This window comes from Aethalodelphis obliquidens, unplaced genomic scaffold, assembly GCF_003676395.1.
Source record: "Aethalodelphis obliquidens isolate GAN/ISIS:26980383/991018 unplaced genomic scaffold, ASM367639v1 scaffold11, whole genome shotgun sequence".
Lineage (NCBI taxonomy): Eukaryota > Metazoa > Chordata > Mammalia > Artiodactyla > Delphinidae > Aethalodelphis > Aethalodelphis obliquidens.
Window position 1 is genome coordinate 26,693,493 of NW_020837955.1, and position 14,329 is coordinate 26,707,821.

The 14,329-nt window shown below is 41.2% G+C and overlaps 1 protein-coding gene across 1 annotated transcript in view; it reads left to right on the forward strand.

Moving 5' to 3' along the window:
- The window catches only part of RBM20 (RNA binding motif protein 20), a 63,654-nt gene that overhangs the window by 13,262 nt on the left and 36,063 nt on the right, over positions 1-14,329 (forward strand). The window contains exons 6-7 of the mRNA XM_027113084.1: positions 6,380-6,514; positions 11,263-11,394. Coding sequence (XP_026968885.1) covers positions 6,380-6,514; positions 11,263-11,394 — 267 coding nt within the window. The remainder of the gene's footprint in view (positions 1-6,379; positions 6,515-11,262; positions 11,395-14,329) is intronic.

A 14,329-nucleotide genomic window follows, 5' to 3' on the forward strand; every position in this document is an offset into this window, starting at 1 on the left:
AGGCAATCCGGCACCAATAAAAGTAGATTTTCTCTAAGTCAAAGGTAATATACTTTATAAAATATTTGAAAGTATCAATAAAGACATCTTTCTATCCTCCAAGTTACACCAAGGTCCATAGCTTTGGAACTCATGCCCATTCAATCTCTGCATAGTATGTTCGAAATCAACATCATGAGAAATAAACATTTGCCCTGTGTCTGTCCTCAGGTTTGTTTAGCACAAACCCAGCAGAGGCCCACAGACTGTGTGCCAGAGGAAATTAGGTCACATCTAAAGGAGATCAGGCTGGAGCAGAGAAAATTGTTTATTGTTTACTGAAGATCGAATCTACATTTCGTAGAAGCACTTAGAAGCTCTAAGAAGCACTTTGAGAGACTTCTCTCACCCCGCAGGCCTCTTGCCCTGAGCCACATTTTTATTGCAGCTCTGTGAGTTATTTGAACTGGTGCTGTTCTTTGAACTCATCTGCGAAGCCCGTTCCCACCTGCGTCGGAGGGCATTGAAAGGTCTCAGAATCTTCCTACACAAGTCTGCTCTTTTCACATTTCCACCCATCTATAAAAGATTTGTGGGTGACTTGAGAGGTCTTGGACTCGGCTGCATGAACCATTGGAAGCAGCATCTGGTTTTAAATGAGTGACCCCAGCCTGTGAAAATGTACAGCCCAGGCGCCTGATTGCACGTAGGCGCATTTGGGTCGTGCTGGTCTACGAGCTGACTGAAGTGTCCTCCGGGCTGGTGAAGGACAATTGTCCCCTTAGGTTAGTAATGAGGGCTTCAGTTACAGCCCAGACGCCTTAGCTCTCTTAGAGATTTGACCTTGGACTGGGAAGTTCCAAATGCACTGTTGCATGTGTGCCTCCTGGGAGCTCAGCAGGCAGACCGTCAGGTGGGATGTTAGCGGAGCTCATCAACACCAGGTCTCACAATTCTCTCTAAACCCAGCTGCTCTTCTGCCCCAGAGCACATCTTTTAAAATTTATTTTAGTAACTTTTAATTTTAATATAATTCAGACTTACAGAAAAGTTGCAAGAAAGGTATAAGGAACACTCCCCCCACATATACCTTTTGCCTAGATTTACTACTGTTTTTACATTTTGGCCCATTTACTTCATCATTCTCTCTCTGTGTCTCTTCTGTCTCTGTCTCTTTATCATCTGTCTCTCCAACCATCTCTATCTTTATCTGTTCATCCATCCATCCATTCATCCATCCATCCATCCATCTAATGATCTATGCGTATTTCTCCTGAACCATTGGAGACATGGTACCTCTTCACTCCTAACTACCTCAGCATGAATTTCCTAAGAACACAGACTTTCTCTTACATAATCACAGTACAGTTACTTTTTTTTCCCCAGTCCAGGAGCATCATAGCACATCCTTTAACCATTGGAGGAAAGAAGGAGACAAATATTTATTTATGGAAGCCTGCTGATGCCAGGCCTTGCACAAAGGCACTTTACATACATTGTGGCATTTTTGTCTTCTAAACGGTCCTGTGGAATCAATGTTTATTTTCCCTGGTTTATAGACAAACAAACTCAGGCTTGGAGAAATTCAGTAACTTGCCCACGGTAGTCACTGGGGAGCAGGGACACAGACCCAGGTCTGTCTGATATTCCCACTGGCCTGGCACTGGTGCCTGAAGACCGTGAGGCGGCACACACCTGATGTGTGTCTGTCCTCAGAGAGGCAGCGTTCCCACGTGTCTTTAGTTTATCTCGGTATATGATCTCAACTCCCCTCGTTCATTCAGGGAGCAGAGTCTTTCTCAGGGCAGAGCACATTGGCAAGGTGCTCACTGCTTGGAGCTTATCTTCAGCCCTGTAAAGATGAAACCAGCACCAGCACATACAGGCCTGTCTGAACAGTGGCCGTGCTTGTGCACATATGCATGCATGCTGAAACGGCTGAGCACACAGAGTGGGAGGACAAACATTACATTCATTGGGACAGGGAGTGGGAAAAACACAGACTTCCTGTTTTTGCCCAACACAGTTGGGGAAACTTATCATTAACCTGGATCTTAGGGTTTAGCTTGGCAAGGCTTCTGAGAGGAGTGGAATTTTAGAACTTTGAGCCACATAAGCATGGATATTTTACATCTGGAGAGGACTTAAGACGTATAGACTAACTTCCTCATTCCAGACACTGGGGAACTAAGGCCCAGAAAGGAAAACTGGTTTGTCCTTGTCGTGTACCTAATCGGTCGCTGAGCTGGGACTGAAACCCAGCCCTCTGTCTTCCAAGATCAGGTTCTTTCACTACATCAGGAAGTCTTGTGCTTTTTACAGCCCAAACCGTTTTCGGTTATTACTCCTACCTCGAGCAGCACCTGTCCTGCATTTCATGTTTGGCAAAAGTACTGTTATCTGCCAAAGTACTTACATTAGTGAGTAATTAACTAGCTCCCCATTTTTATGAATCGAAAAACACAGACACACCGAACAAACTTTCTCATCAGGGTAAGGATCTAACCAAGATTAGCATCTCAGTAAAGAAACTCAAAGTATGATCTCGACTCAGGTTCTTTTGTTTGTTTGTTTTTAAAGTTTTTAAAGTCTTTATTGAATTTGTTACAATATTGCTTCTGTTTTGTGTTTTGGCCGCCGGGCATGTGGGATCTTAGCTCCCTGACCAGGGATGAAACCCACACCCCCTGCATTGGAAGGCAAAGTCTGAACCACTGGACCGCCAGGGAAGTCCCTCAACTCCGGTTTTTTAAATGTCAAAAATAACAATTCTTCCTTGATATATTACCTTCAAAGACCCTTCAGGACTTGGACTTCTTAGAGAACCCAGGTTGGGAATTAGCATAAGGCATCATGCTGTCTGCTCCAAGGCACTCAGGATCGTCTGTGACCCCAGTGGACAGATTTTACTCTAGAAGAGTACCACCTAGACCGTATTCTGCGTCCTCTCACCCCTTCTCCCCCATCGTCCAGAGTTCCCATAGGATGTAAGGCAAATAATAGCCATGTTTATATGAACTGTTCAAGGATAGAGTGATTATACATATAACCCCACACCCTTTATGAATCAAATATGATTTTGAACCTAGTTGAGTTTAACAAAAAGATACTTTAGTTCAGTGACAGAAAGGAAAGTAGACTGAACTACCCTAACTCAAATATTTGCAAAAGAATACCACACATAAAAAATGTTTCTAACTGGTTAAGATTTCTCACATGCCCTGACACCAGACACAGCACAGATTTTTGATGGGCAAGATTTTCATTTCATGGGTCCCTTAGAAAATGATACACTGAAGGGAACTGGTTAAAGTGAAGAAGCTGCTTGTGGCCACTGGAGGTGCTTTGCCCCAAGGGGCCAGTATCTTGGCATACCTGTAACCCATCTGCAGTTCACCAGTGGAGAAACTCCAGATTAATATGATTAATTGGAAGATTACTAAAAATCTCATGAGTATTTTAAGTGACGACAAGGGTGTCAATAAAATCCAATTTCTATTGCTGATTAAAATCTTGGGAGGAAAAAGAGCCAATGAAATGTACTTTTTTTTCTATGTAAATAGATACTTTTTTTTTTAGTTTTTCAAAACAAACAACTTTCTATTGAAGTAGAGTTGATTTACATGCTGTATTAGTTTCAGGTGTACAGCAAAATGATTCAGTTATACATATATATGTCTATTCTTTTTCAGATTCTTTTCCATTATAGTTTATTACAAGATATTGAATATAGTTCCCTCTGCCATATAGTAGGTCCTTGTTGTTTATTTGTTTTATATATAGTAGTGTGTATCTGCTAATCCCAAACTCCTAATTTATCCCCACCCCCTTTCCCCTTTGGTCACCGTAAGTTTGTTTTCTATGTCTGAGTCTGTTTCTGTTTTGTAAATAAGTTCATTTGTATCATTTTTTTTAGATTGCACATAGAAGTGATATCATATGATATTTGTCTTTCTCTGACTTACTTCACTTAGTGTCACAATCCTCTAGGTCCATCCATGTTGCTGCAATGTACTTTTAAAATTTAAATGAAAATCTTAATTTAGACTCACTCATTTTAGCACCTTTCTAACTTGTCTGCAGTGTGACTTCATATCATTCTTTGGTGACCAGCAGCGGTGAGGGTGTTTATTCCTCGGGAGGCATGCTCTGCTCTCAGCAGTACTTGCTACACTTACACTTGGATAAAAGCCTCTTGAGTTGCTCTTTCAGTCTGGAGGACACAATGAGAGAGGCGCTGGCCCTCGTGCCCAGTCACTAGGCAACGGGACAGGCAAGGAGCAGGGTCGGTCCAGAACTACCCTGCGTGTCTGCTCTGTTGTCCAAGCACGCGTGAGCCCGGGCCGGCCACAGCAGAGTCACATGGGCAGAAACGTGCCTGGCTCAGAGGAGCCAGCAGAGCACCCAGCCTCAGCCCTCCTGTTGATGAACTCAGAGGACTGGCCACTTTGCCCAGCCCGAGAGCTCAGTGGGGTCTGCGTTTTTGTGTGACCCCTCACCCTAATGAGAGGCAAAGATCCTGCCTCTTAGCCCTCCTCCTGTCTTCCCTGGAGAAGGGCTCGGTCCTCCTTAGCCAGGTTCGTACTCAAAGTCTCCCAGCTGATGGAGAGCACCATTTGCACTTTAGGGAGGTGTGGGCATGCTCTGGGAGCGGCCTGGGCCACACACTGGAGACTGTTTCCCTTTGGGAAAGTGCTTGACGTCTGGACACAGTAGAGAGGGAGGTCTGCAAGGGGCACTTGGGTTTCTCCAATTCAGGGCTGAACCATCCAAGGAAATTCTTATTGACTCTTACTGTCCTCAGCCCAGATGAGACAAACGAGGGCTTTTCATGGTAGAATTACCCAATTATTAGCCCTTGTAAGGGATGAGACCTCAGACTTTCCCACTGTATTACTATAGCAGAGTAGGACCCACATCAAATGTAATTAGATGTTGAAGTTCACTTTATCATAGAAAGAAGATAGTGATTATGCAAATGTGGGCTATGCTATTAGTATGGGTTTAGAAAATTGCATCCTTCTCTTCCACATTGGGTTGGCTTATGGCTACTAACTCTTGAACCTCCTGGAGACTCCAGTCTGATTAAGGTTTGCACAGACCAAACAGACACACTTCCTCCCTCCAGGAGCTTTGATTAGGCCCGGGTCTTCATTTCTAAACTGTGTTCCTTAGAGATGCCTTTGGGACTGCTGGATGGGGGGTGGTGGCAGGGTGTTGGATCGCAAGGTTTGTCTAGAGCAGCACCTCTTTATTTGTTGAATATGTTGGGCTGGTGGGCAAGCTTTTGTTTGAAGAAAGGATTTCAAGGCTAACAAAAGTTTTGGAAACCACTGCCCTAGACCAAAGGTTGTCGCTGTGAATGTCTATGTATATGTATTAAGTTCACAAATCCTTTCTATGTTCATTTTCTTTATTGGGTTTTTAAAAAATTATAAGTCAAACAATATGAGACATACAAGAAATAGGTTAAACATCTCCCCTTACTCCCTTCCAGTTCTACCCTTTGAAGATAACCAGTACTGATAGGTTGATATGTATTGTCCCATACCTTTCTGTGTCTGTGCTGATATCCCTTAAAATGTTTCCATTGTGAAAAATTTCAAACATACAGAACAGTAGAGACAAGTGTAATTAACCCCTGTGTACTCATCCCCCAATTCCAATAATTATCAAAATTTTACATTTGCTTCATCTTTTTCTTATATTTTTTTGGATTTTTGCTTTGTTTTACAAGAATAGCATCATATTACACCTGTACTTGGCAACCTGCTTTTTACTTTATCTTAAAAATGTTTTCCTGATCAGCTCATTTACCACCTTCTTTCAATGGCTACATCGTTTTCCTTTGTAGGTGTGAACCATCAATTACTCAATCATTATCCTATGCTTGGACATTCAGGCTGTTTCCAAAACTTTTTGCAGTAAATTATAAATTTATTATAATAAATTAACTGCAATAAATGTCCTTGTACATAAGTATTTACATATTGGTGTATTTATTTCTGTAGGCTAGATTTCCAAAAATGGCTTGGCAGGATCCTGTGCTATATATATTTTAAGTTTTATTCAATATGCTAAAGTATCTTCTCAGAAGATTGTAGATACACAACCTCCCACCAGCAACATATGTTATGCCCATTTCCTTATCTCTTCGACAGCCCTGGATGTGATTTCTCGTTAAAATTGTTACGAATCTTTTGTGTAAGGAGATGGCATAAAATCAATGTTTTGTATATCTCTGCAAATGGATTATTTTTCTGCATTCATTTTGTAAATTATAGTTTTTTGATCATTATTTGGGGGAAGATAGCCAATAGGAGCATCTAGAATAGATAGAGGGCAAGGAGGAGATGTCTTTTGAAGACCAAACCACTGCTCTTTGTTCCCGTTTGCGCAGCGGAAAACGGGTGCTGGCCGCGTGGTACACATCTGCAATCTGCCGGAGGGAAGCTGCACGGAGAATGACGTCATTAACCTGGGGCTGCCCTTTGGAAAGGTCACTAATTACATCCTCATGAAGTCTACTAATCAGGTAGGTCTGGGCACTTTCACACTGGTATGTACCAGATAGACCACACATTGGTGGAGGGAAACTACATAATTTTTTTAAAAAGCAGCTGTTCATAACATAAAGGGGTAATACACAGCTGGCCTCCTGCTGGTACAGCACAGAGGTTTTCATTGATGATGGTGTTTTGTTTCCTCTTGTTTCACCTGACCCTTCTTGTGATGGATCCAGGCCTTTGTGAGTTACCTAGAAGTGAGGATGTGCTTTGGAATGAGGTGCTCATTATCACAGAAAAGCTAGCAGGTCCCTAAAACAGAAATCCATGCACTTGAGTCTTTTCACTGTGTTACCCACCCCCTGAGCTAATGCCACTGTCTTTCTTACCTTCTGAGTTTCTCATCTCTGAGGGTATGGATTTTTGAGCCAGCCAACAACTGACGGGGAACAGGTTATTTTCACTGATCCTTGGTGTTAGCAACTGAGGTTCTTGGTTCTCAGAGCAGAAGAGTAGGTGGGAATTAATGGATGCCTGGTGAATCTACAGAACTAAGAACCCTTAACCTATGAGGATTGACTGAACCTTTGGGGGTTAATATGTTTGTCTTCATTTCTAAAGTCAAAGGGGGTAGTTTATACAGTGACTGGTCAGAAGTAACAATATTTAGTCTTTATTTTTAATAAATATTTTAACTTCAGGAATCAGGAACAGGCATAGGAGAAATTCTTTTCTTAATTAAGGCCTGAACTTTGGAGACTCAAAGCCACCTTGGATCATCAGTGGTCTTCCTCTGTCAACCTGGGCTTAGACTACCCATTTAGTCTCTTCATTCCTCCTTCTCAGAATTCTATTTTGGGCAAATTTCCAAAATTCAGCTTGCAACATGAATGCAGTGAGATTCACTGAATTTGTTTCATTCCCATGTGACCAGTGAGAGCTTGAGGTGCTAAAATGTTTGCATGAAGAAACAGGCACTTAGAGTCAGACAGAGAAAGATAAATACTGTATGATATCACTTATACTGTGGAATCTAAAATATACAAGAAACTAATGAATATAACATAAAAGAAGCAGACTCACAGATATAGAGAAAAAACTAGTGGTTACAAGTGGGGCAGGGGAAGGGGCAATATAGGGGTGGGCAAGTGGGAGGTACAAACTATTGGGTGTACAATAGGCTCAAGGATGTATTGTACAACACGGGAAATACAGCCAATATTTTGTAATAACTAAATGGAAAGTAACCTTTAAAAATTGTATAAAAATAAAAAATTTAAGGATTTTTAAAAAAGAAAGAGGCACCTAGAAAGCTGAGTGGCGGAATTTGAAAGAACCCTGACTTTTTATTTTTTAAACATCTTTATTGGAGTATAATTGCTTTACAATGTTGTGTTAGTTTCTGCTGTATAACAAAGTGAATCAGCCATACATATACATATATCCCCATATCCCCTCCTTCTTGAGTCTCCCTCCCACCCTCCCTATCCCACCTCTCTAGGTGGTCACAAAGCACCAAGCTGATCTCCCTGTGCGATGCGGCTGCTTCCCACTAGCTATCTTTTTTACATTTGGTATATATGTCAATACTACTCTCTCACTTCGTCCCAGCTTACCCTTCCCCCTCCCCATGTCCTCAAGTCCATTCTCTACCTCTGCGTCTTTATTCCTGTCCGGCCCCTAGGTTCATCAGAACCATTTTTTTTTTTCTAGATTCCATATATATGTGTTAGCATATGGTATTTGTTTTTCTCTTTTTGACTTACTTCTCTCTGTATGACAGACTCTAGGTCCATCCAGCTCACTACAAATAACTCAATTTCGTTTCTTTTTATGGCTGAGTAAAATTCCATTGTATATATGTGCCACATCTTTATCCATTCATCTGTCGATGGACACTTAGGTTGCTTTCATGTCCTGGCTAGTGTAAATAGTGCTGCAGTGAACACTGTGGTACATGACTCTTTTTGAATTATGGTTTTCTCAGGGTATATGCCCAGCAGTGGGATTGCTGGGTCCTATGGTAGTTCTATTTTTAGTTTTTTAAGGAACCTCAATACTGTTCTCCATAGTGGCTATACCAATTTACATTCCCACCAACAGTGCAGGAGGGTTCCCTTTTCTCCACACCCTCTCCAGCATTTATTGTTTGTAAACTTTTTGACGATGGCCATTCTGACAGGTGTGAGGTGATACCTCATTGTAGTTTTGATTTGCATTTCTCTAATGACTAGTGGTGTTGAGCATCCTTTCATGTGTTTGTTGGCAATCTGTATATCTTCTTTGGAGAAATGTCCATTTAGGTCTTCTGCCTATTTTTGGATTGGGTTGTTTGTTTTTTTGATATTGAGCTGCCTGAGCTGCTTGTATACTTGGGAGATTAATCCTTTGTCAGTTGCTTCATTTGCAAATATTTTCTCCCATTCTGAGGGTTATCTTTTCGTCTTGTTTATGGTTTCCTTTGCTGTGCAAAAGCTTTTAAGTTTCATTAGGTCCCATTTGTTTATTTTTGTTTTTATTTCCATTTCTCTAGGAGGTGAGTCAAAAAGGATCTTGCTGTGATTTATGTCTTAGAGTGTTCTGCCTATGTTTGCCTCTAAGAGTTTGATAGTGTCTGGCCTTACATTTTGGTCTTTAATCCATTTTGAGTTTATTTTTGTGGATGGTGTTAGGGAGTGTTCTAATTTCATTCTTTTACATGTAGCTGTCCAGTTTTCCTAGCACCACTCATTGAAGAGACTGTCTTTTCTCCATTGTATATTCTTGCCTCCTTTATCAAAGATAAGGTGACCATATGCGTGTGGGTTTATCTCTGGGCTTTCTGTCCTGTTCCATTGATCTATATTTCTATTTTTGTGCCAGTACCATACTATCTTGATTACTGTAGCTTTGTAGTATAGTTGAAGTCCAGGAGCCTGATTTCTCCCACTCCGTTTTTCTTTCTCTTTCTCTCTCTTTCTCTTTTCTTTTTCTTTGGCTATTCAGGGTCTTTTGTGTTTCCATATAAATTGTGAAATTTTTTGTTCTAGTTCTGTGAAAAATGCCATTGGTAGTTTGATGGAGATTGCATTGAGTCTGTAGATTGCTTTGGGTAGTATAGTCATTTTCACAGTGTTGATTCTTTCAATCCAAGAACATGGTATATCTCTCCATCTGTTTGTATGGTCTTTAATTGCTTTCATTTGTGTCTTATAGTTTTCTGCATACAGGTCTTTTTTCTCCTTAGGTAGGTTTATTCCTAGGTATTTTATTCTTTTTGTTGCAATGGTAAATGGGAGTATTTCCTTAATTTGTCTTTCAGATTTTTCATCATTAGTGTATAGGAATGCAAGAGACTTCTGTGCATTAATTTTGTATCCTGCTACTTTACCAAATTCATTGATTAGCTCTAGTAGTTTTCTGGTAGCATCTTTAGGATTCTCTATGTATAGTATCATGTTATCTGCAAACAATGACAGTTTTACTTCTTCTTTTCTGATTTGGATTCCTTTTATTTCTTTTTCTTCTCTGATTGCTGTGGCTAAAACTTCCAAAACTATGTTGAATAATAGTGGTGATAGTGGGCAACCTTGTCTTGTTCCTGATCTTAGAGTAAAAGAACCCTCACTTTTTGTTTTCCCGGGCTTCTGGCATAGACTGTGACAGCACGGAGAAAGGCATGTCTGAAATTCAAAAGCACATGTGAGGGAAGGAGGGAGGATGAGCTTGTTAAGCCCATGCAGTTCAAGGAAATGGGAGATGAGGGCCCACAGCAAGGGCTCCCTTACCACAAACCATGTTTCCTTTTCAACACTGAGGGACCAGATCATTGCAGCATCAGTATAGTACAAATCCAACAAATCTAAGACAATAACAGTGACGAATCTGCCACAGCGGCTCCTGGGGTCAACTGACAGGTCAGTCAAAACAGGCTATTTAGAAACTCCCTGTAGGCACTGACTGAGTGGAAAACCCGTTTCTTTGTAAGGGTTTTTATCAGAAAAGTTAAAGAGGAGAGATGCTGTGGAAACGTAACTGAGGGTCTCCTCTCTCTCCATCTTACAAAGACATGGCCTTCTTTCAAGCCTAGGGAGCCCCCTAGTTTTTTAGCGTATTTCTTTCTTTGCAAAGAAATTGAGAGCTCAGGTACCCAGGGCTTGTGTCTGTCTCCTGTCATCACCACCACCGAATAGCAAGTTTTTCAGGGATGAGCCCAAGGTCACTTGTGCAGCAGACTCACTCCCCCACACCCCCTTCCCTCGGGGGAACTGTGGGTTAATGGACCCTCCCATCCAGAGGGACTCCTGTGGCATGATGTAGCCCAGGATGGACATATGTAATTAAGAATAATGTTTGGTAACCAGGGGGATCAGGAGAGGGGCCATCTTATAATGAGCTCTTTTGCTGAAGTTAATAAATAAGTCTCTTTGAACAGATGGGATCAAAGAAAGTTCTTCCTTGTACTGAATTTTTTCCTTTTTATGGAGGTATAAAACACATACTCTAAAATGCACTCGTCTTAAATGTACTCCATTAATTTTTTACATGTGTACACCTATGTATTTGCTATGCAGGTCAAGATATAGAACATTTCCAGAACCCCAGAAGGTTTCCTCTTTTCCCTTCCCAGTCAGTATCTCACCCCCAAGCCCGAGGGAAGCTCAGCTCTAACTTTTACCACCATCAGTTTGTTTTGCCTAATTCTTGAACTTCATATACATGGAGTCATACCTTGAACAGAATTTTCTTTAAGACCATTCAAGTCAAGTCCAATGTCTGTCCTTCCTTTCTTTCCTAGGCCTTTTTAGAGATGGCTTACACAGAGGCTGCCCAGGCCATGGTCCAGTATTACCAAGAAAAATCTGCCATGATCAATGGTGAGAAGTTGCTCATTCGGATGTCCAAGAGATACAAGGAATTGCAGCTGAAGGTAAAGCATTCTCTCCTTCATTCAGTCATTCAACAAGCAACAGCTAAGTGTCTCCTCCTTGTCAGCCACTTGCCTAAGTGCTGGTGGGAAGGAGAGCACAGGAAAAGATCCAAAAATTACCCACTGCCTTTGAGGATATCACATGGAAAGGCAAACCCATTATAACATGGCAAGAAAAGTGCTCATTGAGGTAAGTACAAGATGCAAAGGGGTGCTTGGGGCAAGGTGACTACCTACCTGGGACCCAAGGAGGATTTTAAGAGAAGTCTTGAAAGATGAAGAAAGAAGGGAAAGGTGGTTGCTTTTCAGAGGTGAGAGTTCCAAGCATAAACCCCTGAATGAAACCCAGACAGGTCTTCAGTAACTTTTTCTTCATCTGTCGCCCCCTTGATCTTTTATTCTCTCCTCCATCCTCTCTATGTTTATTGTCTTAAGCCCCATAGAAAGCCTTCTATGCAGCACATGACTGAGTTGGCCATTGTCCGAAATAAGGATTGAATTGAGGTAATTCCAAACAGGGCTTTTGTTTTCGTTTTAGCTTGCTCTACCATTCTCTTCTTTTTTGTTTTATCGTGAAGTATAACATACAGACAGAAAAGTGACTAATTTTGTATTGCACAGTTGAAAAAGTAATAATGGGTGAACTCCCATAAGTCCCACAAAACCACCACCAAAGTCAAGAAATAGGACACGGACAGCACCAAGAAGATTTGTAAGTCCCTTCTTGTGCTCAACCCCTCCCTCTCCACTCTCCTGACCCTGAGATAACCATTTCCTTGCTTTTCCTTATTATTCTACCCCCTCTCTATGCCTTTTTTAACATTATAGTTTAGTTTTACCTATTTTTGAACTTTATGTGAATGGAATCATACTGTGTTCTTTCATTCAACGTTATGCCATCTATGTTGGGTGCATCTTTATTTTCATTGTTATATAAATTTCCATTGTGTGACTATAAATTTGTTTAGCCATTCCACTGTTGATGGACATTTGGGTTGTTCCAGTTTTAGGGTATTAGAGACACGGCTACTATGAACATTTTCAAACATGTTATCCCAGTACCCATGTACATGTGCGTATAACCAGGGAATGTACATAACTAGAAGTAGAATTGCTGGATCACAAGGCATGCTTACCCTCAACTGTACTAGATGATAGCATTCCTACTAGTAGTGTCTGAGAGTTTTCAATAGCTCACCTTCTTGCTAGCACTTTGTCTTGTCCAACTTTAAAATTTTTGCCTCTCTGGAGAGAGTGTAATGGTTTATCATGATTTTATTTTTTATTTTCTATATTAATTGAGGTTGAGCAGTTTTTCATGTGTTTGTTGGTTATTCCATCTAGGTCTTCTCCAGTGGGAAATTTCTTTTTAAGCCATTTGCCCATGCTTTTCTTTTGGATTGTATCTTCCTATTGGTTTGCAGGAGTTCTCTTGGCTGGAGCCATGAGTCCGTTTGGATTTATTGTATTTAGTGCCACATTTGTGGTTAAATCTAACTTCTTATTTTGTGCTTTCTACTGTCCTAGTTAATGGGATTTTCCAGTTGACTTCAGCTCATTCCATATTTAGTTAGGGTCCATTTTGTTCAAGGCTCACAGCTCTTAATCTGCCTTCAAGGTTCAAGTCAGAAGACAAAGCCTCAGTGGTTGTTTCTAGCTAGGACTAGCATTCTGACAAGTCTACAGATGTAGATAGGTAATATGTCAACCAGTTGTCAAAGTCCTGATTCTGCTTTGCTTGCATTATTGCTTCTGAAGTTCGTTTGTCAACAGTTCTGCTTCAGGCAGAACCTGGCACTTTTTTTTTTCCAGCTCATGAAAGCCTGTTGCTTTTCTCAGAGGAGTCAACGATCCCACCCCATTCTGTACCCAAAGTTCTTGTTCTCCTGGATTCTGCCCTGGGGCTTAGAATTGAATTACTGTACTGAATTCCCAGGGGAGCTTTGGTCTCCAAATGAGATGTTGTCATAAGGTTCTAATTAGGATTAACTGCAGTACTCTCCTTCTTAAAGTACCAAGGTGTTTGTAGTCCCTTATCAAGAGAGGTCCTTTGGGGTGGTGCCAAAACTGTGGGTTAAAGAGGTCAGATGGTCAAAGTTTGCATTCAGCAAATGTTCAGTGAGTGCTCACTGTGGGTGGGAACTGGGCCAGGCCCCACGGATTTGGAGGTAGCAAGTCTGGGGAGGTAGAACACATAACATAGAACCATCAACAGCTATGTGACCTACGCTAGATTGTAGAGTGCTAGCGCCAGCCTAGCCTCTATGCCTTCCCTCTTTGATGACCTTGGGCAAATTGCTTGACCTCTGTGAACCTCAGTTTCCAGATCAGTAAAGGACTATAACTTGTGTTCTTTGATTTTAAGCATTTTTTTTCATACATGGTCTCTCTGAGGCTCACAATCACTCTCCCCTATGAGGTGTGTAGGGTGGATAATAACAGTAATTAAAATAGTACAACAATAATAACAAGAATATATACCTTTCATTGAGTCCTGGGTCAAGTAATGTGCCAAGCACTTCAATACATTATCTACTGCGATCCTGGCGTCAGTACTGTCAGACACGTATTATTATCTCAGTTTTACAGATGAGGAAACTGAGCCTCATAGAAGTTCAGTAACTTGCCCAAGATCATAGTTACTGGAAGAGCCATGATTAAAACCTAGGACTGCTTTGGTTTTGCACTGTATTTGCATCTCTATATTGTGTTTTTATAATCTCTATTGTCCATGTGAAAAACAGAGAAATCAGGTAATTTGCTTACAGTCATCCAGTCAGTAAGCAGCAGAGATGGTATTCTAATAGAGCTTATCAGACTTCAGTGTGCGTACAAATCACTTATGGATCTCATTAAAATTTCTGAATCAGTAGGTCTGAGGCAGGGTGGTGATTCTGCGTTTCTCACAAGCTCCCAGGAGATGCTGTTGTTTCTG